The sequence below is a fragment of the Stenella coeruleoalba genome (assembly GCF_951394435.1).
Source record: "Stenella coeruleoalba genome assembly, chromosome: 16".
Taxonomy (NCBI): Eukaryota; Metazoa; Chordata; class Mammalia; order Artiodactyla; family Delphinidae; genus Stenella; species Stenella coeruleoalba.
Window position 1 is genome coordinate 8,924,492 of NC_137162.1, and position 26,552 is coordinate 8,951,043.

At 55.3% G+C, this 26,552-nt stretch overlaps 2 protein-coding genes across 2 annotated transcripts; both read right to left on the reverse strand.

Annotated features, from left to right (window-relative positions):
* Positions 1 to 251: 251 nt before the first annotated feature.
* Positions 252 to 2,038, reverse strand: HMX2 (H6 family homeobox 2; the record flags this gene model as incomplete). The annotated part of the gene is made up of 2 exons (XM_079900434.1): positions 252 to 805; positions 1,771 to 2,038. 2 exons carry the CDS (start codon positions 2,036 to 2,038, stop codon positions 252 to 254), a joined length of 822 nt encoding a protein of 273 aa, XP_079756560.1.
* Positions 2,039 to 12,347: 10,309 nt separating this feature from the next.
* On the reverse strand, positions 12,348 to 14,094 carry HMX3 (H6 family homeobox 3; the record flags this gene model as incomplete). Its single annotated transcript, XM_079899960.1, has 2 exons — positions 13,618 to 14,094; positions 12,348 to 13,021 (listed from the first exon to the last, which is right to left on the reverse strand). Exons 1-2 carry the CDS (start codon positions 14,015 to 14,017, stop codon positions 12,348 to 12,350), a joined length of 1,074 nt encoding a protein of 357 aa, XP_079756086.1. The 5' UTR covers positions 14,018 to 14,094.
* Positions 14,095 to 26,552: the final 12,458 nt, after the last annotated feature.

The following is a 26,552-nucleotide window of genomic DNA, read 5'->3' on the forward strand; positions in this document are numbered from 1 at the left end:
CCCTAGAACATGGTTTTCAAAACGTATTGGTTTGTTTGGGGTAGAAAGCAGATGATCTGGCTGGAGGAATGCCGATAAATACGAGAAACAATCAAAACAAAAAGTAGGGCAGAGGCCATAAATAAGAGGTAACGAATACACATGGTGTATCTCGTAATATTTCTGGAAACGCGCAGCCCTGGCTCCGGAGTGGGGGCAGCCCGCGCCAGGCTGGCGGGGAGCGGGCGGGCGGCGCGGGTCCGGCGGGCCGCTCAGTAGTCGAGCTTGCTGTAGAGGTTGTAGAGAGGTAAGGCCGAGAGGTTGCTGCCCGGGTAGTAGAGCGGCGCGGGGAAGGCGAGCGAGCGTGGCACCGGCACGCGCAGCAGCGAGCTGTCCCGGAACACCAGCGGCATTCCCACCAGAGTCTGCGCCGACGCGTGCGCCATGTTGGCCGCCTCCAGCTCCGCGGAGAGCTGCCGCTTCCACTTGTTGCGGCGGTTCTGGAACCAAGTCTTGACCTGGGTCTCGGTGAGCTGCAGGCTGGAGGCAAGGCAGGCGCGCTCCGAGCTGCTCAGGTAGCGCTTCATGTCGAAGGTGGACTCGAGCTGGTACACCTGGCTGCGCGAGAAGACCGTGCGCGTCTTCTTCTTGGCCGCGCCCGCCTGCCTCTCGGCGCCGCCGCCGTCCCGCGGCCGCTCGGGCCCCGGCGACGGCGAGCCCGCGGGCAAGAGCCTCTCTTTCTCTTCCTTAAAGTCTGGGTGCGAAGAAAGGAAAGGCGTGCGCTCCGAGCTCGCCGGCCCCGCGCCTCCGCTGCCCTTGGGGGTACCTGGGGAGTGAGAACAAAGAGGAAGGCCATGGAGTTGGGAAGCCTCAAAGATCCCCAGCTCTCGCCGGAACCAGGGAGTTGGCAGGCGCCTGCAGCCTTGGTCTCATCTTCCTTGGTCCCCACCCCCATTCTCTTCTCTCCCTCTCGCTGAAACCCAAAGCCCGGCACCCGCCTTTTGAAAAGCAACAGGACAGGGATCCAGCTACTTCGAGTCTGGGGTCTCTGTGCTCCCAGCTTCGTGAAAGGACGTGTGGCAACAGGGGGAGGAGATCTGGAGGGGGGGACATTAGCATCATTTTAAAAGATGATTTTGCCTTGTAACTGAACTGGAAGAGTTCCCTGAGCTTTATAGTGTGGCATCATTTCACAGGCCGTTTGTTCTGAAATCACGCTAAGGACTAACGCGGGGCTCCCCTTGGTCAGATGTTGTAAAGAGGAACCATCTACGAAAAGCACCATTGTCAATCATCTTGGAGTGCTAATCATTCTGAGGAGGAGGAGGAGGAGAGAGAGAGAGAGAGAGAGAGAGAGAGAGAGAGGCAGAGGTCGAGAGAGCGGAAGAGAGAGAGAAGAAAAAGACGCTGAAAGAGATTGCGGTAGAGAAGGACCGACCGCTCAGATCCGACTTCCAGACCTCGTGTGCAGAAAGTATACGATGTGCAAAGGGGATATTGAGGGCACAGCCACGCGTGCGGCAGGCCCTGTGCCCAACCCACTATGGTACACTCTCCCTCCAACCCAACCTTCCCCAAAACCGCGCCGCGCCACATCTGTGCTCCCGGTTTCTTCCCGAGCGCCCGCCGGGCGGAGGAGTCAGCACAGAGCGCGCGTCTCCTCCCCTCGGCACTGCACCCCGCGCGGCCGCGGCTCTGGCCAGGCGAGGGGGGGGGCGACGCGAGAGCCCCCGCACAGCTTCCCTCCCCTAGAGCTTGCTCGCTGCTGACCCGGGGGCGTGCGATCCTTACCCAGGCAAGGAAAGGGGATGGGGGGGTGGTGCTTGGGGCCGGGCTCCTTGGGACCGTGCGGGTCTGGGCAGAAGCAGGCGGGTGCCTTCCAGCCTTCGTCCGGCTCCTCCTCCTCCGAGGACACAGACAGGCTGCGCTTCCTGGCCGGCCAGCCGGCGGGCTCCCGTGGCGCCTCCGAGGGGCCCCCGCCCAAGATGGACTGAATGGTGAAGCTGGAGACGCCGCCGGCCGCCGGACACCCCTTGCCCGCATCTTCCTTGCTTCCCATCCTGGGTTCATAAGAAATCGGAGGAAACCAAGAACTCCCTTTAGAGATGATCTGGGTGGAAGGTGGTGCAGGCAGGCAGGCAGGCGGAGGGGGTGGGGGGAGGGGGGAGGGGAGCCAGGGGGAGGGGGGAGGGGAGCCAGGGGGAGGGGGCGGCGAAGCTGGCGAGGCGTCCCCTACGCGCGGGGGACACGCGGGCACCGGACGGCTGCGCTGGGGTCCGTGCCCGCCCGGCTTTAGGTGCGGCCGCCCAGCCCCGGCGCGAATGCCCCTTCCTTGCCCGCCAGCTCGCCGAGTCCCCGGCGGCGCAGAGGTGGCGCGGCCTCATTTGCATAGAGGTTACTCAGACGCGGCCAATCGCAGCGCCGCCGAGCGGCCCCGGAAAATTTCAAAAAAGCCCAGGCCCCGCATGCAGCGCCTGTGCTCCCAGGAGCGTGCAAAGAGCCAGCCTGGACCGAAAGCAACATAGATTCCAGCCCAAGTTCCTACCCTGTGTGGCGACACTGATCGCTCGGACCCCTGCCCTCTCGAGAGGTAGGGGCAGTTCGGGGCTCAGCTGGAGTGACCCGACGCCTCCCATAGGCGACGGGTCCTCGAACCCTCAGAGGGACTCACAGGCTGTTCCACGACCCTCCCCAAACTCACTCCTTCTCGCCTGGGCAGGCCAGCAGGGCTGGCACCCCACAGACCGGTGCGCCCGGCGCAGGAGGCCGGGGGGCGGGGGATTTAGGAGCGTGCGCATAGGAACTGATGCTCTTTCCGGGAGCTTACCGGGGAGGCCTGGGAGCAGACAACTTGGGCCCTTCCCCGCCTACAGACCCCACCCCTGTCACAGGCCCAACGGGGCTGCAAGATCGTTGGGGGTGCGGGAGGGAAGCCCTAGATCTTGTTTCAAGAGATTCGGGTTCAAGTCCCAGCACCCTCATTTCCATGCTGCGTGAACTTGGACAAGTGAAATCCCAGTCAGAGCCTCACTGCCCTCCTAGGTGATATGAACTTCTCATTAATATCTCCCCTTCACCTGTTTCGAGGATGGCTTTAGGTAGGAATGAAAAAGCACTGGAAAGCCTAGAATCACTAGGAACTCATTGTAGGTCCTCTGTAAACCTTTGTAAGCAGCCCAAAGCTCGGCCTCCTCTTCCATAAGTGACTCTCACTTTTAGGCAAATATTGGAGGTGAGGGAATTGCTGCAAAAAGAGAAGCGCTTTGCTCCAGGAAAGGAGAGAAGGAGGTGAGGATAGCGACATGGTTTTAGAATTAGACAAAGTGTATTCAAATGGCTAGGTGACCTTGGACAGGATACTTAAACTTTCTGAGCCTCGGTTTCCTCATTCCTAAAATTGGGGGGAGAAGCAACGATTACCTCACAGAAGCTGTATGAGGTCAAAGTGCGTAACTCTGAGCACAGCTTGCGGTGGGCGCTCAATTAACCACATTTCCCTACCTCATCCTCACGGCCCCCTCAAAGCCCTGACTCTTGTTCTTTTAATTCCCAGATCAGCTGGTACTGGATGTGGAACCAGTCCGGCGCAGGCAAAATGTTTCGGGGGCACAGCTGTCTACACAAGCGTCGAAGAACCGAAGGTGGAAGCAAGGCTCCAGGGCGCTCAGGCAACCCCACCCCCTGGGTCTGAGGCCTCGAGACCGCTCGACCAAATGATCCCGGGAGCCCTGACCCTAGGGTGCCCCCCAAATGCAGCCAAGGGTGAGAGGAGACTCTGGAATCAGTCCCTACAAATGTCCAGACTCTGCATCATGACGGTGCAGTTCCCTCCTCGCCCGCGCCGCGCCCGGGTTATTGAGCAAAGCGCTTATAATATCATTAGCCGCGGTGAGTTACCGACTGCAGCCTTACCCGTGGCAGAACCTCTCCCTACTTAACTCCTCCAAGGGCTCGTTAATGGGCTAATTGATTAGGAGTCGGCGGCGCAACCCGGGCAGAGGCAGGCAAGGGGGCGGGGCGGGGGGGCAGAGGCTGTGCGCCACGGCCCGGGAGGCCCGCGAGGGGCAGGTGCCGGCCTCCGTCACCGCATTAACCTCTTCAGGGCTCGGCGGCGGGGTCGAGACACATTACAAATGGTCAGCTTTAATCATGGTGTCAGCTCATTAACCCGGAAGGACCCGGTGCTGAAATACAATTTGTGCGTCCCCCTCTGCGGGGCCGCGGCGCAGGCTCCCGGGCCACGTCACAGCCCGTCCCGCGCGCTCCCGCACGGTTGGGGGGTAGAAGGGAGCATCCTGAAAACAAACACCCGACTCTCACCCGCCTGCGACCTCTCCGCCTCCCGCAAGCACCCTGAGTGGGAGCTGTCTCCCGGCCCGCGCTGAAGCCACCCGGCGGGAAATTGGCGGACCGGACGAGCTGAGCCTGCCCTCCACTGGGGACGAAAGAGGATTTGGGGTAAGGGGAGGGCATTGATTGAACCCTTCTAAGCTAGCAAATACTTGGTGCCGGCAACCTGCAATATTCTGAGAGCATCCTAACATTCTTCACTTTAATCCTCACAGCAAACCTGTGGTGCAGATCTGTACCCCCCCCCCCAATGTACAGGTGGAGGAACTGAGGCTCAGAAAAAAAAAAAAAAAAAAAAAAAGCCCAAGCAGAGTAAGCAAGATTGAAGCCCGAGGCTGTTCCACTGCCAATACAGGACTCTTTGGAAGGGGCGAGGGGCGGGGCGTGCATTGGCCTTGAGCTTGGGAGTGGCTGCGGGGTAGACTGTGAGGACCCCCGCCATCTCGGGACCGCGGGGCACATGTTTGGGTTGAGTCAAGGGCCCACAGGGTTGGCCTCAGCCAGAGCAGTGACCAAGTGAGGCAGCAGCTGGGCCTCCGGGATGGGCCTCGGAGAAGCAGCTCCCAGACCCGGGAACGGCGAGGGGCTGGGGAGCTGACCTGTGCGGCCTCCTCCACCCCGGCACCCTGTGCACCTTTAGATGCGAACGCCTGAAGCCTCACGCACGCGCTTGCATAAACACTTTCACAGTCACACACAGTCAGCAAACGTTCACTGAGCTCCGACTAGTGTGTGCCTCACACTGACACACTCTAAACTGAGCCGGGGAAGTGGTGCTGCTGGCGCAGGACGGAGGCAGGGAGGCTGTGGCGGAGACCAGGCAGACTCTCCTCTCCTCCAGTCTCTTTAACTGGGCACCTGCAGGATCTCCCCCACCTCGGGCAGACAGCAGTCCCAGGGCAGGGGCCAGAGAGCCAAGACACGATCTTCCCGCCGTCCCTTCAGGGCATTTGGGGGGGGGTCCCTAAGACTTCACGGCGAGTGCAGAGGCCCACACGCCCTCTCCTGGGCTCAACGCAGCTGCCAAACGCACTCCCAGGAACCTTAAGCTTCAGGAACCACCACCCACAGACACCCCATCTCTCTGCCCTCAAGTGTGGCAATTCTTCAACTCAGTCTCACCTCCCACCCCACCCTCCAAGCCTCCGGATAGCTGCGCCCCGCCCTACTCCAGTCAGATCAACAGCCCCTACCCAGGAGGAAGGCCCCTCATCATCTTTGGGATGCCCCCCACCCTTCCTAGGAATTAGGCATAAACGGGTTCCAAGGAATGATAAACTTTCCGAGACTGAAAAGACGCTTAAAGTTTAGGTCCCGAGATTATGCCACTGCTCGATATTAAAGCGGCCCAGAGCAAACTTGCCGAGGAGCGTAATAAAAATTGATCCTCTCTTCTCTGCGGCAGTTGGGAAATAGGCTGGCTGAGCCGGGTAATAGTAGAAGAAGGCTCCCTCCGAAATGACAGATGAAGTCATAAACAAGTTTGATCTTGGAATCAAGCTTCGATAAATATTAAACACAGGCTGACCCCCCTTTACGCGAGTGGATTATGATATATGGCGCGTCCAAACTTTAAAATAAGGAAATACCAGAGAAAATGATCTCAATAAATTTTCTAAGTATAAACGTTGATTATGTTTCGATTTTCATTCAAGGGCCTCTGCTGTTCGTTCTTTGGTGCAAATGACATCCCGCAATAGGCTTTTGGGGAAAAGGGCTCCCTATTTGAAAAAGAGAGCCCCAGAGGTGTACAATTTATGTAATCTGCGGCTGGAAAATGAATTGTGTAATTTATTGGAAAACAGAAAGTCGTGAAGATTGGATCAGCATAGCCGAGTCCCAACACCCGCCTCCCCACATCCATCAAGTTCCAATTAACAGCCTAACCAGAGAGCTTTAATGGGTTTCCAATCTAGTGGCCTGATAGACTCATCAATTCCTCTGGGAGAAATTAAGAAAATCGACCGCCCCTTGGCGACGCAGTGTCATTCCTTTCTGCAACTATATGTCAAATTAAAAACACAATTAAAATTTAAACTGTTTCAATCAAAGGGTGCCCTGCAACCTATGTTTCACTTAATAGAACTTTGATGAAAATCTGATGCGTGCACTCCATCACCAAGGGGGGCGAGGGCGGCGAAGGAGCTCACGAGAGAAGGGGATTCTTTCTATTTCTTTAAGACTTTAGCGCTCCGGTGAGGCACACCAGGTGACTCCACCTCGTCGCTCCTGACTAAATGATGGGCGCAACTCTCTGTCGGCGTGCTCTCGCTCGCTCGCGCTACACCTCTCCCCCAACTCTTCTTCCTCTCCGTCCACTGCAACCAGAAGGGATCCTTTTGGAACCCGGGCGACAGAGATTTGGGCCAGTTTCGCCGCGAAGACGCATCGGCTGGAGCAGCAGCCAAGAAGGGACCTGGGCGAGTACAAGGGCTCATCTCCTGGGAACTGTCCGAGGATGCACGCTGCTTCCAGCGATCTCTTGTCTCTTGTCTCGGGAATTGCCCGGACACACGGTTGAAGTGCTACGGGATTCTGGAGGCAGAATGGTGGGGGGAAAGCCCTGGCGGATAACTGGACCCCAGCTGCGCTGCTGTCTGAGATCGGATTCCCCAGAAGCTGTGGCTCCCCACCCGATAAGCCTCCAGGGTACTTCCGCAGGAGAAGCAAGCTCGGGAACAGGCGCGTCCGAAATCTCAACTCAAGATCCGGGTCCGAGTCACTAGGCAGGGCTCCAAAGTATAGCAGGCCCACTTATCTTTACAGCCCTTTTCTCCCTTCCGCCAACCACCCACAGCACCCCTCCCCGACTATTTGTGAGGTCAAAGGGTAAACATTCGCCCTGCACACCCAGACGGGCGCACGTGCACACAAAGGCGTGCACACCGCGATTCGCGTACGCCCAGACGCGCGGATCGCTCGCACCCACAAGGCAGAGACTGCCTGCAGGCTGGGCGGGAGGGGATGGGCAGAGAGTGGGCGGCAAGCCGCGAGGAGGGGCGAAGGAGTGCCTCTGCCTGGCCCGGTGTAAGTGCCTGGGCGGGCGACGTCCCAGGGGCTTCCTCGGCTGTGCTCTGGACCCCAAGTGGGGATTTCTATGGGGCTCATGGTTTTTGCACCCTGACCCCGTCGCGGTGACCCAGTAGAGTGGTCTTTTCCTAGCCGCTTTGCATTCTAAGTTTGGATCGCTGAGGGGAAGAAGCCTCCTGGATGGGTCACAGGACTCGGGGCGTGGACAAGCGCGAGGGGTGGGGCAAAATGGAGCCTTGGAGGCGGGCAGGGCGGTGCTCAGCAACGTCTCCGGTCCCCGCAGGGCCTTTCCAGGGAAGTCCAGGTGCCCCGCGCGCGCAGAGGAGTAGAAGCTGGAATGCTTGGCCCGGGCCCAGGCAGCCCTACGACGCCAGCTCTCGCCAAAGCTCCCGAAGGTCGGAAGGCTGTGCAGCCCTCTAGGCCCCCACTGCTCTGACCCCAGCTCCCATCGCCCGGGCTGCGGCTGACCCAGCGTGCTCTTGCAGACGAGAAAGCGAACCCCACCGACCTTCGTACCTCCCCCTCCTTCTCCCCGCCCCACCCTGCAGCGCGCACTCTGGGGCTCTGGCGTGCCAGGGGACGTCCTGGCTCAGAATGAAGGCCCAGTGGCGGGGGTGGGGCCGTTTATATCTGTCTTGCTCTTGTTTGATGTACACACACCCGCTCTATTTACTACCAAATAAAAGAAATACATCTGTGTTGCCAACAGAAACAGCTCGAGCGAGAGCTGGCTCTCTGGTCTCCCAGGGCCCGGAGACGCTCCCGGGCACTCAGAGCCGCAAAGCCCAGCACCGTGAGGACCCCGGCTCCGAGTGAGGCCCCGGCCCATAGGCATATGGGGGTCTGAAGTGGGATGATGGCGGCTCCCATAGTTTGTCCCAGGTGGCTTGTGACGAGGGAACATGAGGCATCTCTGCCCAGAGGATTTCCAGCTTCACGCCCCAGAAGTAGGAGCACCACCTCGCTCCCTGCCCAATCCTTTCTACAAGGTTCTTCCCAGCTTGCCTTAGCCTGGGGCCATCAGAGAAAACCAGCTGCCCAGGGTCACCCAGAACAAAGTGTGCCCGACTGTGCCTGTGCTGTTGTGATGCTATGTGATCGCAATGTATATGCGATGCTAAACGCATATACAGGTTGGGCCCTGGGAGCCCCTGGAGGTGGTGTCTGTTAGGAGGTCTAACAGAGTGGGGGGGGGACAGTGAGTGTTTCGTGTCACCCTTGAGGGTGAGTGTATCCTGTACGTTGTCTGCATGCATGTCTGGATAATGCAGAGAGGATTAAGCCAGGAAGCCGATTAAGCCATTGCACTGGCTTGACTAATTGGGGGTGCCAATAGGGAAGGATCTGAAGTTAGGATAGGAGAGAAGGCTGGGTTCCACAATCTGAAGGGAGGGGAAGATAAAAGGATGAAACCGGGGATGTTGGCTCAGTGTCCTAGGGATTTCTTGGAGGAGTTGAGTGGAGGTACGCTCACTCCGCCACAGAGCCCCTTCTGCTGAGCAGTTCCAGCAGTTCCTGGCAATCCTTGCAGAGGCGTCGCCTAGAGAAGCACTCTGTGTGGGGGAAGACGGCCCCGGGCTAGCTCTCGAGATGCGACGGTTCCATCAAAGTGCTGTCTTGGCCTCTCCCGACACGAAAGCTTGCGGTAGAGCCTAGGATGCTTCGCGCTCGGGGAGCAGCTTCCGTGCTCCCTGTCTCTTGCATTGTGAGAAATACCACGACCCCCAGCCGACGGGAGCAAAGCAGATGTTTCCTGCCTGGGCAGGCTTCTAGGTTCATATCACTGCCAGTCCCAGGCGACGGCCAAGCCACATTCCTCCCCCAGGGCTTCACCTTGGCTCCTGGGAGGGACTCACCGGCCTAGGGCAACGGGGTCCTCAAAGGGAGGGAAAGGGAGGCTGCAGGAGCAGGACAAAGAACAAACTGTGCGTGTGGAGAACCAGTTATTTCTCGACTTTGTAAAGACCAGGTCAGTCAAGAACCATTTTCTAGAATCCAAACACAAATAAAGGAGTATTTTCTTGGCGCTTGATAGCATCGTGTTCTGGCTGTAAAATCTAGGAACGTGTTTGCTATTGCAACATTATTTTTAATGAGCTGTTATTGGCCTGTCCCGCAGTTAGTATTGCCGACAGTAAAAGGCATCACTGTGTTTGCAGGTAACACAAGGAACGACATATTTGGACCCCGAATTTCTGTTTATTTTTCATTTGTGACACATGCCCTCGTTTTTATCCCAAACCAGAGGAAAATAAAGGGAGATCCATCTTCACTGAGGTCCAGGCTAAATTTTGCCATAACTACACATGCCAGTTTATTCGGAGGCAGTTTCCCATCCATAGGAAACGATACTTGACGTTTCAGCCACAGAAGAATCAATCGTGTGGATTGGGTTTGAGCAACTGCAACTGTAAAGCTCTGGGAGAGGGAATGAGAGCCCGTGCAGGCGCTCCCCAGCGGACGCGCCCGCGGTGTGCTCACAGGGATCTTCACCGTCTCCCCTTTCTCGGCTCCCCAGCTTCAAACGCGCCCTGACAGGAGCTGGGCGTGCAGACCCCAAGCCCTAGGGCAGGCAGTCGCGCCGCGTTGGCAAGGGGCGCCCAAGCACCTGCTTCCGGCCTCCGGGCCCGCGCTCTCGAGCAGCTCCGGGAGCGCCGCGCTCGGCAGGCCGCCCACCCGGTGCGTGGAGGCCGGGCGCCCGGCAGGAGCTTGGGAACCGCTAGCGCTGCACTTCCCGGCGGCTGCCGGGATCGGGGTACAGGGCCCAGAGAAACCCTGCGCCTGTGAGCCTTTGGGCGCGGTGCACAGAAAAGGATCTGCCCGGGAGGAGGCAAAGTCCTCTCGGTTGTCGCCGCCGCAGTCAGGTGGTCTCTGCTCCCCGGCACTGGACTCACCATGACCGCGCCCACACCCTAGCCGCCCCGGGAGCCACAGTTGCTCCAGGCTTGCGGAGGCCTCCCTGTCCCGGAGCTGGGAGCCGCCGTCCCTAGGCCTGGTTGGCCTCCCTGGGGTCGCCCGCTCGCAGCCTGGCCTCTGCCAGCTGGACATCGCGATCTGCCTCGGGCCGCAGCTAAACTCCAAGTTCACTCCCTTCTTCCCTCCCCCGACCCTGGAGGCAGCCGGAGCCGACCCCGCTCCGGCCCAGTGAGTGCTCAGGGATGTTCTGCCCAAAAGCTCGCGGCTCCCAAAGGACCCCGCGGGCTGGGAACGGAATGCGAGGCTGCTGCCCTGCGATCGGAAATACCAGCGGTCTCTGAGCTTGCGGCTGTCGCTGCGCTCAATTCTGCGAACTAGATAAGCCCGGGTCCTCACCCGTTCCGCCCCGCATTCTTCCCTTGCTCACAGGGCGTTTCAAGAGGCGTACGGTACGGAGAGAGCGGATCTGGTCGCGAACAAAGCCGCCTCTGTCTCCGCCGCCTCCTGGATTATAGGGATGTGCGTCCAGGTCGGACTCGGCCATTGCAGAGGCAGCCAGAGAGCGAGGCAGAAGAGAGTTCGCAGATACCTGCTCTGGGGAAAATCGTCCAAAGTTACACACTCTGGCAACAGGAAATGCCTCGCTTTTCTTTTCTTTTTAATTAATTCCATTTCACGACAACATTAAGTGTAACAATATTTTGTGATTTTTTTCCCTCTTTTTCTTAAAAAGCGACTGAATCCGGACAGAGGTGAGGGAGATGGGTGGGAGGGACAAACTATCGCAGAACAACAGGTGTAGCCGACAGAAAGAAAACAGATTGGGTGGCAGAGCAAGGAGCCCTGAGGAGTTGAGGGTGAACTTTACAAGAAATCTGTACATTTATCAAATAAGTTAAAATTCTCCTAAATTGATTGTCCTTCACTTAAAGCGCTCCGGTATGCCTATCTTACTCCTTTGAGCATTGCTACCTATCCTTGTTTCCTTCCTTCCCCCCTTTCCCCTTCTTAATTTCTTCCTCATAAACGAATGACCGGAATTATGCATTGAAGACGTCTGCTTCTCTCCGTGGAGGAAGAAGCAGGCTCTCAGGAAATTTTGTTCAATATTGCACAGGTCAAAAGTACAACAGTTACTGCAGAACAAAACGGTAGGTGGAGAGGATAAAAGATAAGGTTTTTTTAATATTGAAATATTCTCTCAAAATAGGGAACAAAGTAATAAAGGTAACATTAATAATAATTTACCAACAAATGAAATTCCCCACATATAGGCTGCTAATAAATAAGACCGTCCACACCAGGCCAGATGTGGAGTTGTTTCAATAATCAGAAGTCTGATTTGGGGCTGCCTCGTCTTTTGCCTTTAAACACTTAATTAGAGAATTCATCGGTCCCAAAAAGGACAGATGAAGAGGTCAATTGCGACAGACCTCTGCCGGGGAGAGAAAAGTGGCCTGAGTCGGGGTTCTTATGAGAGGCTGCTCAGGTTCTGAAAACTGGGGAATATCTGATTGGGAGTGGAGAGGAAGAACCACACCCAGAAATTCAGAAATAAAAGTACTACAACGTGAATTTCTCCCTCTCTCCCTCTCTCTCTCTCTCTCTCTCTCTCTCTCTCTCTCTCCTTCTGAAAATAGTTCTATAGAAAATGAATCAATTAGAGGGGTTCAGGATTTGCGCTTACTTTCCTTCCATAAAAATAAAACCCAAAAAGCCACCGCGCAAGGCAAACTAGGGGCGGGGGGTGGGGAGGGCGGCACATTTTGCAAAAGCTTTTTCAGCCGAAATATTTGACCTGGAAATTTTGTCTTTTTCCTGCTTTCTCTTAATATAAACCAAAACCAAAAGTAAGAGGGGAAGCGCCTCAAATCCATTAGGGGTGAATTGCACGAAAATGCATTGCAAATACTTACAAAAACGCTACCGATTGGGGGAGGGGAGGCCGGAGCCGCGCGCCGAAGCCCCGGTTCCCGAAGGCCGCTGGACGTCTCTGCGCCCTCGGCCCGGCCCAGTCTCCTCTGGGGTCTGGGAAGGGGGCCGGGTGCTCCCTCCTCCTCCCCTCTCGGGCCTCAGACGGGCCGGAGCAGCGGCACGGACGAGACCACCGGGTGAGAGTAATACACGGGGTGCGGGAAGGTGAGCAGCGGCTGGCTGACTGGCACCGGGGCCCCCGCGGCCGCGGCCGCCGCGCCCTCGGCCGCCGAGTTCTCGTGATAGAGGATGGGCACCCGTACGATGCGCTGCGCCGCGGCGTGGCTCAGGTTGGCCGCCTCCAGCTCGGCTGCCAGCTGCCGCTTCCACTTGTTGCGGCGGTTCTGGAACCAGATCTTGACCTGCGTCTCGGTGAGGTGCAGCGACGCGGCCAGGCCGGCGCGCTCCGAGCTGCTCAGGTAGCGCTTCATGTCGAAGGTGGACTCGAGCTGGAAGACCTGGCTGCGCGAGAAGACCGTGCGCGTCTTCTTCTTGCGGCACGCGGGCTTCTTCTCCGGGCTCTCCGCGCCCTTCTTCCAGTCCTCGGCGCCCGGCGTCGCCGCTGCCGCTCCCACGTTCGCCCCGGCCGCGCCCGGCGCCGCCTCGCCCTCCTTCTTGCCTTCCTCCGAGTCGCTCTCCTCCAGAATGATCTCGTCCGGGCTCTTGGAGTCCAGCTCCTTGTGGTCCGGGTCGGCTTTAAGCAGCGGCTCCGGGGAGTCGCGGTCAGTGCCCGAGGTGGGGGAGGAGTCTCGTAGCAGGGCCTTCTCCGAGGCTGGAGAGAGACAGACAGACGGACGCACACACACGCACACGGACACAGCCTTCAGCGAGGCCTGGCGCCTGGGAGCGGCAGGCTCAACCCGCGCCGGCCTCTGGGCCCCAGGCCTCGAGGCCTCACCATTCCCGCGGGCCTCCTCCTTCCCGGCTGGGCCAGAAGAGGGGTGCCACATCCTGGCATCCAACCTTCTCCCGAGGAGAGGCTAGGGAGACCCGGAGTGGGCAGCACGGCCGGTTCCTTTCTTTCCCTCAGTTCCCTCGCCGGGGGCCCGCGGAGATTCACTCCCTCCATCCAGGCCAGGTCCCCAGTCCCAGCCACCTGAAGCCTCCCCATTCATGCCCGAGGCCACTTTCCCGGGAAGCGCCGCGCCCCGGACTCCAACTCCATTTCTTTTCTCACCAAGTGGGATTGGATTCTCTAGCAGCGCAACAGAGCGCGCGGGCAGGAGTTGCAAGCCAGGGGACGGAGGAAGCCGGCCAAACAGCGCGTTTGAGGGTGCGGGGGTCCCAGGGCTGCGGTGGAAGGCAGCGCGGACCGGACTGGGACAGGCGCGCAGGGAGGACAACGAAAGTTCAAAGAGAGGTCGGTACCTTCAGGTCGTGGGAGGTGGCCGCCGGCGGGGGTCAGGGTGTAGGGGTACCACCAGGCCGGGGAGCGCTCCAGGTAGTGCGCGGGCAGGGCAAACCTCTGCGCCGGGATCTCAAAGCGGGGGAAAGCCAGGTCGCCCACCTGCGAGAGCGCGAAGCCCGCGGCGCCCTCCAGGGCCCCCTTGGCCGCAGCGGCAGCGGCGGCGGCGGCGGCGGCGGCGGCCGAGGCCGGAGCGAAGAGCGTCCGTGGGGGCGGCTGCGGCTTAGGGGGCGGCCGGTGGTGGTCTCCGTTGAGCAGGTTCTTGATGGAGAATGGGGACTCCTTGGGCGCGGGAGGCGGGGGCGGCGGCGGCGGGGGCTGCGCGCTAGCGGTGCCGGGGGCGTCCGGCCCGGGCTCCGGCATTGTCCCCTCTCCTCCGGGTCCCCGGGAGGGAGGGAACGGGACAGGCAGGCGGCCGGGCGAGCAGACGGGCGCCGGAAATCAGACCATAAACGGAACTCAACTACGGGGCGCAAAGTCGGGGGCCGCCCCGGGCGCAAATCCAACGGCAGGAGGGCGGGGTGAGGACCCGGCCGGGGCTGGCTCGCATGGGGGAGGGGTGCTGAGGGGCGGGGAGCGGCCCCGTAGCGGCACCGAGGGAGCGAGGCGGCAAGGCGGCGGCTGCAGCTCCCGGGGAGGAGGCGGCTAGAGCAGTCCCCGGCTTGGAGCTGCGTCAATCCGGCGCCGGATGCTAATGATGAAATCAAAATGTCATCCAAGTTAAATGCGGGGAGTATACGGCGATTGGGCGCGTACAATGGCAAATGGGATTAGGCAGGCGAAGGCGCAGCCGAGCCCGGGTCCCGCAGCCGCCTCCGCCACTGCCCCCTCCTCGCCTTCCCTCGGATTTTGGCGCTTTGGCTTCGGGCTATAAGAGCCCGCCTATTATTGGCTTTATATAGTCCAATTAGGCAGCAAATGAGGACAAGCCTATTAGCACAAAAGGATATTGGCTCCTGCTAAAGAGGCACTCGGAGCGCTCCGGCGAGCGCAGGAGGCGAGCTAGGGACGCTGAGCCGGCGGCGCCCCCGGCCGGAGCGCACTGACAGCCGCGGCTACCGGAGCCCGCGCCTCCCTCTCCCCCCTGCAGCTCGGGGACCCGCTTCCAGCCGCATGGCCCGCGGGAGGGGGAAGGGGCGGTCCAGGCCCGCCCGGGTCACCTCGGGGTTATCCGCGCTCGCAGCTGCCTCTTCCCCGCCCCCAGGGGTTTGGCAGGGGCCCTCCGCCCCGACTCAGCTGGAGAGCCACGCAGCGCCGACCCAGGAGGCAGGACTCGGCCTCCGGCCCGCGGTGAACTCAGCACTTTCCTACCCTTTGGGGGTCCAGCGACCTCAGCATTTTCCCTAAAGCTTGCTAAAGGCGCGGCCAGGAAGAGGGGGATTTGGGTTCCCCACCCACCATCTAGTCGATAGGAAGGGAATCGGGGTGTAAGTCCTTGCACTGCGTCAGCCGTCTCAGAAATCCGCATGGCCTTGGCCTTTGGCCTTGGGAAACCGAAGAGTGAGCCTTCCCCGGAGAGCGTGAGCGGTTGTGCCTCTCTGCGCACCCAGGTGTGCGCGCAGAACAGGCTGACGCCCGCGCGTCACTTGGTGGGGCGGTGGGGCAGCGGCATCTCGGCACCGACGGCTACGCTCTGCAGGGCATTCTTTTCCTCTGGTCGCCGGGACCCAAACCTTGACGAGCAACTCTGAGCCCGCTGCCCCGAAGACTGCATTTTCTCCCGGGAAGTCTCTCTGGCCAGCCTTTGGAGCTGCCTAACGCTTTAAGAGGAGCAGTGCGAACCGAAGGCACAATGGCGTACCTTCCTCTGTGGCGGCTTTGGCAGCGACACCGCAGCACGTCCCGCCTGCCGTCAAGTCCCTAGAGAACCCTGCTGGACCTGTGAGCTGTGCGGCCGGTTACTCTACTCCATGGACTTTAAAAACGACTCCCCAAATTGCACAAGAAAGCCGGAAAACAGGCATCTAAGACTCTAAGCTTAAGCATCAAATAAACCAGAATTACTTGTGGGGTCCCTTCCCAAGAACAGCTCCCTGGTCAGAGAAAGGTGGAAAAGTGGCCGTCACTCCCCTCCACCCATTGTGAGCTTCCATACACCCGAGGTCTTTTGGTGGCCCCTTCCTTTACCATCGCCTTTTTTTGTTAGATCAAGCCCTCACCTAACTCAAGGCTGCCCTGCATTGGCAGGCGCGACCGCTTTGGTTACCCAGTTGAGAAGTGGATATGTTTTATTTTCCGATCTGGGGCTTCAGACCCTCCCCCACCAAATCTCGAAGGGCACATTTAACACTTCTTTCACCAAACATTCACCTACAGTAGTGAGCCCTATATTGATTTGCTTTGGGAACCTGGAAGCATTGTAAATGGTACTTCCATAAACAATTATTATTCTCATTCTCATTACTCCCTTGAGTTTGTACAGGGCTTTACTGGAATATAAAACCCTATTCCATCCAAAAATCTGATTGGAGCCAGTTACAGCCCTGAGATTCGAACAGGGTGGATCTCACACTCAGGTTTTACAGATAGAAACAGGCTCCCAGAGAGGAGGAGACCGGGCCAAGGTCACCCAACACTGGGTGCTGGACACCCAGAAGTCATTTTCTCTCCAACTGCAGAAATAGCTCGAGGGGCCTATGTCCAAACCCGTTCGGTGGGCAGCGCCCACACCTGCCGGCCAAGCGGCAGAGGTTGTGACGAAGAGGCCCGTGCGTGTCTGTGTGTGCGCGCTTGCGTTTTGGGAGCTCTTCCCGTTCGAGGCAGAGGCGTGCAAACTTGGCCAAAGTTCTGACGCATGGAGCCGCCTTTAAGGTGAAACAAGCAGAAAAGCTGCTGGCCTCCCAGGAAAAATAAGCGTTCAGCAGACGTCGCCGAAAAGTTCTGGCTGAGGAAGTGGTCTCTTGGCTGATTGCAACTGGGGACCAGACCCAGATGGGGAGGGGTGCAGGCGAGTGGGGGAAGAGTCCTCTGGGACAGCAGCCCCTGCACCTGTGGCGCCGCTACCGGAGCCTCACTGTCTCTTGACCCAAGTTCTCCCGGTGTCCTGCCTCCCAGGGCGCGCAGGTACGCTGGCTTTTGTGTGTGCGTTTTGACCAGGGAGAGAGGAGATGCTCAGGTGTCAGCACCCCCAGCCCGTCCCCCAAGTTTCAGGGATGCTGGGTTTGAACAGCCAGAAACACAGATTAAATCTTTTTTCCCCTCCCACTTCCAGAAAGCTCGTGGACCTAAGGCCCCAGGCGCGGACACAGCCCTTCACTCGCCCTCTGGCGAGTGGTGTTGCCTCGGTTCACTTGCGCCCGCAACTGCAGTCAAAGTCAGGCAAACAGCGCCCTCTATGGGACATCCTCTAAACCAAACCTGTTGGCTGCGCGGGAGAAACCACCGTCCAGGCACAAAGCATTTAAAACCCCGGCGGTCTTACCCTTCCCGGCTTTGGCTTGAGAACAAAAGCAGAAAGAGAGAAACAGAGAGTGAAACACCTGCAGATCTCTGCTGATCTTTACCTGGCCACCACAGGAAATGGTCCTGTCTCTCACCCTCCCTCCCTCCTTTCCTGACCCTGTTTTAGGGCACATTTTATGTTCCCGCTTGTAACCGATCCCTTAGGCTCCCATCCTGACTGCAGGCTAGATGTGAGCTGCTGGAAGGGCGGTGGGCCTGTCTAATTCCTCTTCCCAGGACTCAGAGCACAGATGGCCAACCAGTGGTACTCAGTAACCGCTTGTTAATGCCTGAATGCTTGAGTGAATGAAGGAGTGAATGAATGAACGGACTCACAGTTTCCATGGCAGAGGATTTGCCTAGCTGATTAGGGTCCTTCAGGTAGCCTGTTCATACCCAAAAGCAGTTTTTAAAAGGTTTAATGAGAACTTGAGGTCTTTGGTGACACATTTTACAAAACCTAAAGGAGCTCCAGCAGCAGGACCCCTGGAGGGCCCCCTCACAGGCTGATCCAAGGCAGGTGGGCTGTGCAGAGCAGGGCCTCTGCGGCACTGTGCAGGGGGGACAAGCAGCTAAGAGGGCAGAGGGGGCCTGGAGACGCTAGTGACTAACACCCGACTTTTCCCAAAAGAATGAGGTCTGGCAAAGGGTGCTTAGGATGGCACCTGACTCATCATCCCCACCACACGTGCACAGCACATACACACACATGCACACATCCCACCACACATGCACAGCACATATACACACACGCACTCATCCCACCACACATGCACAGCACATATGCACACATCCCACCACACATGCACAGCACATATACACACACGCACTCATCCCACCACACATGCACAGCACATATGCACACACGCACTCATCCCACCACACATGCACAGCACATATATACACATGCACACATACAGGTCAGCAAGTGTGAGCTCCTGGGGAGGGAGTATTTCCATATTCTCTAAAACTTCTGCTTCCTTCCATAGGGTCCTTCTTCTTGGGACAGCTTCCTGGCTTAGTCCAGCTGCTTATCTGTGGAATGGGAAGGACTGTTTAGGCTTCTAGCCAAGACTACAAAGCCCCAGGCATGGAGGCTCCCCACAATTAACATAGCCAGGGTTTGCATTGGTCCTGAGGGTGACAACTCTCCTGACCTACAGGTCCTGTAGGCAGAAGGGACAAAAGCCTGCAGTTGTGGTCCTGAGGAAACTGCCTCAGGCTGCCTGTGCTCTGGCCCTCTTTCCTGGTAAGTTCTCTCCCATCTGGTTCCAGTGCTGCCAGGAATTCCACCAAAGACCCCTCCCTTAGGCCAATGACTGTGACTCTGAGAAAATGCACAGCCCTCGGAGATGGGCCACAGCCATGCTGTCCTCAATCATATAAAATGATACACAATGTCCTGAGAGTGGCTGCATGTCTAGTCCTTCCCTGAGAGGAAAATCCAATCATTTTTGGATTTGTCAAGTTCCAGAGGGATTCTTATCCTGAAAAGTCCACATCCCAGGAATGAATAGAGAAAATCGGGTTATACCCATACAATGGAATATCACTCCGCAGTGAAACGAAATAGTGATATATGCTACAATATGGGTGAAACTTTGAAAGCATTATGCTAAGTGAAAGAAGCCAGACATAAAAGGAACACATATCGTATGGTTACATTTATATGAAATTTTGCCCCAATAGGCAACTTCATAGAGACAACAAGTGAAAAAGTGGTTGCCTAGGGCTGGGGGATTGAGGGCAAATGGGGAGTGACCGCTAGTGGGTACCAGGTCTCTTTGGGGCATGATGAAAATGGCCTAAAATTGATTGTGAGGATGGTTGCCCAGTTCTGTGACTATACTAAGTCCTGTTGAAGTGTGTGGTTTAAATGGGGAGATTGTGTGATCCATAAATGGTATCTCAATCAAGTTGTTATTTAAAAATCCACCTCCCAGCAACCAGGCACAGGTACAGTCTTTCCAAAGCCTCTTGTCTTGTGAGCCCCATGGAGCCGGCCCAGTGACCCACTTGGGGCTCCCTCACCTCTTCCCACTCAGTTCCTGTTTCTGCTGGTGAAGGCAGGGAGCAAGGGACACAGGAACCACAGGCTCAGTCCCCTGTGTGTGAGCAACTCTCTCTCCACACCAGAGGGGGGAGCTTTTCCCTCTCAGCCCTCAGTGGAGCCATCTGAGCTGAGCCCCTTCACCACGCCCGTGGTCCACATAGGCTTGTTGTCCTGGATTCCTCCCTTTCAGCTCCGACATTCTTTGCATCTGTGCTCCTTGTTTCAGTGCCTGGGGAACGACCCATTCTCCCTGAACCATCAATTCTCTTCTGCCACATGAAGGTGGCACAGTCATTACCATCGAAATCAGTGGAAGGGTTTTCAACAGGAAGCAAGAGGATCTGATCAGATTTAAGTTCTGGAAAGGTCACTTGAATAAGTTGAAGGATTTGTCAGAGAAGGAAGGGATAGAAAGCTGGAAAGTCCAATATCAAGGTGCTGGCAGGTTTGGTGTCTGATGAGGGCTCTCTTCCTGGTTTGCAGACAGTCGCCTCCTTGCTGTATGTATCCTCATGTGGCAGAGAGAGGTCTCATGTCTCATCTTATAAGGGCACTAATCCCTTCTTGCGGGCTCCACTCTCAGGACCTAATTACCTCCCCAAAGCCCCGTCTTGAAATATGATTGCTTTGGGGATTGGGCTTCAACATATGAATTTGGTGGGGTCAGGAGGACACAATTCAGTCCATAGCAATAAGGAAGTGAGGATCCGGATAGGGTCAGAGCTGAGGGTCCCACAGGAGATCCCGTGCACCCAGAACTGCCCAGGTCATCCCAACCAGGCCTTAAATGTGTGCTGCACTTTGGAAAGCGCTTTCACACCTAACCTCCCAACCTTCCTCATGAGGCTATGATCAGGAATATTTAGGGACTTCCCTGGTGATCCAGTAGCTACGACTTCACCTTCCAATGCAGGGGGTACGGGTTCGATCTCTGGTCGGGGAGCTAAGATCCCATATGCCTCACGGCCAAAACAAACCAAAGCATAAAACAGAAGCAATATTGTAACAAATTCAATAAAGACTTTAAAACTGGTCCACATCAGAAAAATCTTTTTTTTTAAAAAAAGGAATATTTATTATTCCTTTTCAGAAAATAAACAAAAGTATGAAGTCTCAAAAAAATTGAGCAACTTGCCTTCCTCTTCCTCACCCAGTCTGCCAAGTCTTTACCTTCCCTGAAAACTCGGCTCAAATCCATTTATTAGAAATTAGTACGAGGCCCTCAAATGCTGAGTCAGGCCAGATTGAGCTGAAGTCTTTACACAGGACTCATGTTTCTTCCGGGAGGTCATGAAAGAAAACTCTCTCCTTTTGTTGTAGGTTATAATGGGCTTGAGAGGGAATGGGAATTCAGTTGAAGCATAGAATAATAGATTTAGAATCAGACAGACCTTGCGTTAGATCCCAAATTGGCTGCTCGTGGGCTGTGTGAATTCTGGCAAGTATTTACCCCTAAGTCTTGGTCTCCTCATCTGAACCACAGTGATGATCCTGCCCACTTCTCAGGGCAGTGGTGAGGTCGAGATGAGGTCCTGTGTGAGGAGTGCTCAGCATGGTATATCTGCCTAGTCCACGCTCAGTAAGTGGTAGCTGATCATAGGTTACGGGGTGGACAGAGGGCAGGAGGGAGGTGACAGGGTGTCTTCGTTCAGGCTGTCCTAACAAACATACCATAGTCTGCTGCCTTAATAGCTCACATTACTGGAGGCTGGAAGTCTGAGATCAGGGTTCTAGCAAGACCTTCTTCCTGCTTTATCATGGCCACCTTCTCACTGTATCCTCACTTGGCAGAAGGAGAAACTCTCTGTGTCTCTTAGAAGGGCACTACTTCCATTCAGGAGGGCTCCACCCTCATGACCTAATCACCTCCCAAGGGCCCCACTTCCTAGTTCCATCACATCTGGGGTTACAGCTTTGACAGATGAAATTTGAGTGGAGGGGGGACACAAACATTCACTCCATAACCCAGGAAAAGTGCTTGAAGCCTGGATTTGAGTCAATCCTGGTTGTCACTGGCACCTGTGTGGCTTGTCTGAGTCATGTCACCTCCCTAGAGCTCAATTGTCCTTGTTTCCTCATCCGTAAAGTGAAGGCTTGCGCTAGACAGATCTAGCTCAAAAGTGCTGTGATTTTGTCGTGCCCTTTTCTCACCTCCCTGAAAAACTCCTGTAGATTAGATAGAATTGAAAGAGGGGAGCATTCTCACACTTGCAGTTCATAAATGACCTTCCATGAGGCCGGTTCTCTCAGGAACGCCAGCCAGAAGGAAATCATCCCAGGACATGAGTGCCCCAGTTTTCTTCCTAAATAGGCGGTCCAAAAGCAACGGTATCTCTGAAGATTTCTCTCTGAAAGATGGAAGCGTTTTCTAAAACTCTGAAAGGGCTATAACGATTGATCAGATAAACTGATTACCTGAAGTATGCAGGACGCTGTGATCTGTGTGGTTTACACGCTGACACTCCCTGTGTTTATGCTGTTTTTCTGCAACACGGGGTGACTAAAATGCTGAACAACTGAATTCAATTTGGCAAACATGTATGGAGCAACTACCATCGGTCAAACCCCCCATAAAGGGGCACAAGCTTGACTGAGATGTGGTCTCTCTCCTTGGGAGGGCAGGGGTCAGACAAAGGCCACAGGTAGCTTAAAGGCAAGTTGGAACAGGATGCATGCTAGCACAGAGATAGGAAGCACCAGGTGAGATCTGAGAAAGCGGAGGTGAATTCTGAGGAGAGGGCACAGGGGGGAAGGGGCGCAGCAGTCTTGGAAAGTCTCATGGTTGGGGGAGGAGAGGCAGGTGGCACTGAATCCAGGTCTTTAAGATGGAGACGATTTCAACAAGCACAGATGGGAGGGGAGGAGAAGGCATTCCAGGTAGAGGGAACAGCATGTGCAAAGACCCAGAGACTTGCACGTGCAGGATGGGGCTGACCCATTTGCTGTGCGTGGAGCAGAGTTTGTGTGTGAGGAGGGGGGCGGTGGGAGTGAGAGTTAGCGGTAAAGGTGGGTTGGGTCCAAGTCATGAGACTCCTAATGTCAGCCTAGGATGTTGGGATATTCTTGTGGCAGTGGGGAGCCAGAGAAGGTTTTGGAGCAAAAGCACTGTAGGATCAGAGCTGCAGTCCATGAAGATAAACCTGCCATCTGAGTGAGGCAGGATGGGAGCAGGGAGAGTCTGGTGCCTGGGAGACCAGGCAGGAGGTTATGGCTACAGTTCAGGGGAGAGGTTATGAGGTCTGAACCAGGAAAATGGCCATGAGAATGGAAGAGAGGGGCTGGATTTGAGATTCACTGAGAAGGCAGAGCCACAGGACCTGGTAACTAATTCGACACAGGAGTCAGGGAGAGAGAAGAGTTGAACATGCTTGAGATTCCAGTATCCTGGAAGATGATCATAAATTGCTGAATTTCCACCATTCTAAGACAGTATCAATCTTGAAAGGCATCATCAATTTAATAACAGTTTTTAGGCAAAAAAAAAAAAAGAAATCACTACATTAAATGTACACACTAATTGTCATTCATATCCCAATTTCAGAAAAGTTAAATATAAAAGCATACATACCTTAGATTGAGGAAATACAATAATTGGGAGAACATAAGAGGAAAACCTGGTTTGAGGATGTAACAGATTAAATTGCTATTCAAAATAAGTCAGCCGTCCATGCGAAGATTTCACTTCCTACCCCATCGATGTGGAGCTTGTCCCCAGACTTGCTTTTGGCCTTAGGCTGGTGGTTGTACTTGGCCGTCCCTTGTCAGGCTTAGCCAAGGCTGATTTGCCTGGGCCAGTGGGATGGTAGCAGGCATGTTCCAAACAGAGGCTTGAAATGTGCTCGTAGAGTGGACCTAGCCCTTTTATGCCATAGAGATGGAGAGAATTCCCCCGGGGTAACTGCTGTCCTTTCATCTTGGGGCCCAGACTAAACAGACCTGGGCCCAACCCCTAATGAGGAGCAAAGTCCTGCTCGACACTCAGCCTGAAGCAGAGTCACTCAGCTTGAAGTGAGTGACGATACACTTCAGCTGTGGGTTTAATTCCCAGATTACCAAACCTAGAGATTAAGCCTAGTGAGCAGGGCAAGCCTTTATTGAAAGACTGACATTTTTCTCATCATCCTTTCATTAAAATGTCCTGGGTGCCTACTCTAGGCCAGGTGCTGTACTAGGCATGTGTTGAATGAATCTTCTTACATTTCTGCAGCACCACACTTGAGAAAGCAGAGGCTGACCAACCTGCCCAAGGACCCAAAGCCAGAAGGGGTGGGACTCTGAGATACGACCTCTGAGTACAGTCAGCCCTCTGCATCTTGGGTTTCTACAGCTCAACCAATCTTGGATAGAAAATATTCAGAAAAAAAATTTTGAGAAAGTTCCAAAAAGCAAAGTTTGAAGTTGCCGTTCTCCTGTAACTATTTACATAACAATTATGTTGTATTTACAGCTATTTATATAGCATTTACATTGTACTATGTGTTATAAGTAATCTAGAGATGATTTAAAGTATACAGAGAAGGTGCATAAGTTATATGCAAATACTATGCCATTTTATATAAAGGACTTGATCATTCTTAAATTTTGGTATCCAAGGGGGGTCCTGGAACCAATCCCCCATGGATACTGAGGGACGACTGTAGAGCCTTCTTTTCATAAGCCACTGCTTATGCCCACAGCCTTATGCTCTCACTCCCAGCAGGAAATGGACCTCAATTTATTGAGATATCTCCTTGCTGGGAATTGTCCTTCCCTCCGCATCCTCCATTCCCAGGAGCCGTGTTTGTAGCACATGACAACGCCCACTGATTGGCAGTGTTTGGACATGTTTTACTAGCCACAGGCACAATGAAGTGGAGGAAGTAGGTCTGGAGAAAGAGAAGCCCAGTAGAGAGGAGATGGCCTGATCCCTGGTGACTCTCTTATCCCTAGAGTCACACTCACCTCCTGAGGCCTGGCTGCATTTCTGTCTCTGGGCTCTGAGTATCCTTACACTAAATTTCCCTTCTCTGCTTAGGCTAGCTTGAAAACTCATTCTCATTTGTCTGTCAATTTGGAAAGAGTTTGACTGATTCTTTCTGAAGTGTATTCAAAAGAGAACTCCCTAAAATATTTGTAGCACGTGTATTGAAAGACTAGGAGCCAGTCACGATGCTCAGTGTTTCATGTGCCTTATCTGACTTTCAGCCCATGCCCTTAAGTTTTTACTATACCACCATGTCGCTGATAGAGGATACTTACAAGTATGAAGCTATAAGCTTGGGATGTCATACCTCACAGGTAGCCTGGGTTTGGAGGCTCAGGGAGAATGTGCGAGATGGAACCAGCAAAGAGCTCCCTGGCCCATCAAATCCCCACCATCGCCTTCTCTGTTAACCCAGCTGAGAGGCCTGAGGTTCTACAGATACCTCATGACTGTTTTCTCTCTCAGGAAATCTTGGTTGTGGCGTTAAGATGTAGCCTCGATGCCCTTATTACACAGATGTTTTTAATCTACAGAGGGAGCAGGCCAGCATGACTACTCCAGGAAGCTATGTGTGTGTTGGCGAGGGGTGTTCACCAGCCATGCAGGAGCCTCTTGAGCTGGGAGAAGCTGCAGGATTTGGCTGGAGCAGGCGTCCCGCTGCATCTCCCTGCAAGACCATGAGGTCTGCACAGAGGAAAGAGCGATGTGGCAGCACCCATGACCTGGACGATCTCCCCCGTCTCCCCTGGGGACTAAGGTGACACAGAATGCTAGGGCGAGCATCATTTGTCTTGAGGTGACCCCAGGCCCTCTGCTTCACCCACTGCTTCATAACCTTCTCCTTCATCTGCACCATAGCTCTGCTGGGTGGGCTGCCCAGTGCATGAGGGAGGGGCGAAGATGGCGTGCTCTGCCACCAATTGCCTGGGTTTGAATCCTGTCCCTGCCACTTACCAGCCATGTGAATGTCGACAAAGTGCTTAACTGCTCTGTGCTTTAATATCCCCATCAGTAAAATGGGGATAATATGAGTATCTTCCTCCTGGAGCTGCTGAGAGGATCAGACGAGACAGCGTGTGGAAGTGTCTGCACAGGAGCTTCCAGACACCCACACTCCACAAGTGCCAGAATTGGGATCGCTGCTACTATTTTGTCTACTTTGTAGGTGATGGCTCTGGGGCCAGAGAAGTCAAGAGGCTTGCCAAGGTCACTCAGCTAGACAGCGGTTATCCTTGGATGGGTTCCCCCAAAGCGGACCCTCAGGTAAGGATTTCTTGAGTAAAGCGGTGCTCCCAGGAGACCTGGGAAGAACAAGCAGAAGCAGATGGGAAGGAAGCCTAGCCAGGTGCGATGTCAGGCCAAGTTCCGATCCCTAGTGGGGGCAGCTCCCAAGTGAGAGTTATGCCTCAGAGTGTCCTTGTCAGAGGCAAGGATGCTTGCTGAGCCTGTCATGTTCCTGCACCTCCAGGCAGTCTGGCCAAGGCCGCCATGTGGGGGACACAAACTCCTAGGCTTTTCCAGAAATCTGGCCATTTGGGCAAAGTGGCTCCGGGAGCCCCAAGGCAGTCCGCTGAAAAAGTCACGTGCTTGCAGTTGGAAGCAGAAGCACCCACAGCAGTGCAGGGGTGGCGCAAGGCGGGCCGTGTGTGTGCAGGATCCAGGGGTCTGGCTGGAGCACCATTGCTGTCCCACTAGTGCGTGAAAGCAGGATCCCAATCTACAGCTTCTGGATTTAAGTTCACTCCTCACCAGACCCGCCCATCCCTTAAAGGACCTAATGCAGACAGACACGTTCCTCCCACGTGTGCCCTAGGGGGGCTATCAGCTGCTGCCCTGCTTTGGTGGGAACGCTGAAACACGGGAGGCGTCCCCACTTGGAGGACAAAAGAAGGCCCTCTCCTCAATCTGCTTTTTGTCTTGGGAAATTTGTAGCAACCATTTCAGTTTAAACATATGACAATTAAATCGTTAAGAGTTTCAATGCCAAATTAATTACCCAGTAGAAAAGGGATCAATTGTGTAAATATATCATTTATGTAATGAGTCCTGGCTGTGATTTAGATGTCCAGATTGGTTTTTCTTCCAGCTTCTGTCCTGAAAACAAGTCTAGCCTTTGGGCCCAGGCCAAACAAACAGCCTCTATTAGGTCCGAAGGCAGAGCATTAAGTGGCCCAAACAGGCAGGTTGGGGCAGGTGATACAGGGGGGCCGAGATTGTGGGAAAATTGGAGCAATCTGACCCAAAATGAGACAAGTTTGTCCTATTATTCTTCATGTCTCTGTGGAAAATTGCTCTTCAGAAACAGGGAGTGGAAGTTAAACATCCCCGTAAATGACACTACAGGCACGGCCCATTCACCCCGACTCCCACCCCCACAGTCCACCTGTGACAGCCTTTCCTGAAAAAGGAGCCACCGTCGGGTTCTAGGACATGGCAGAGGC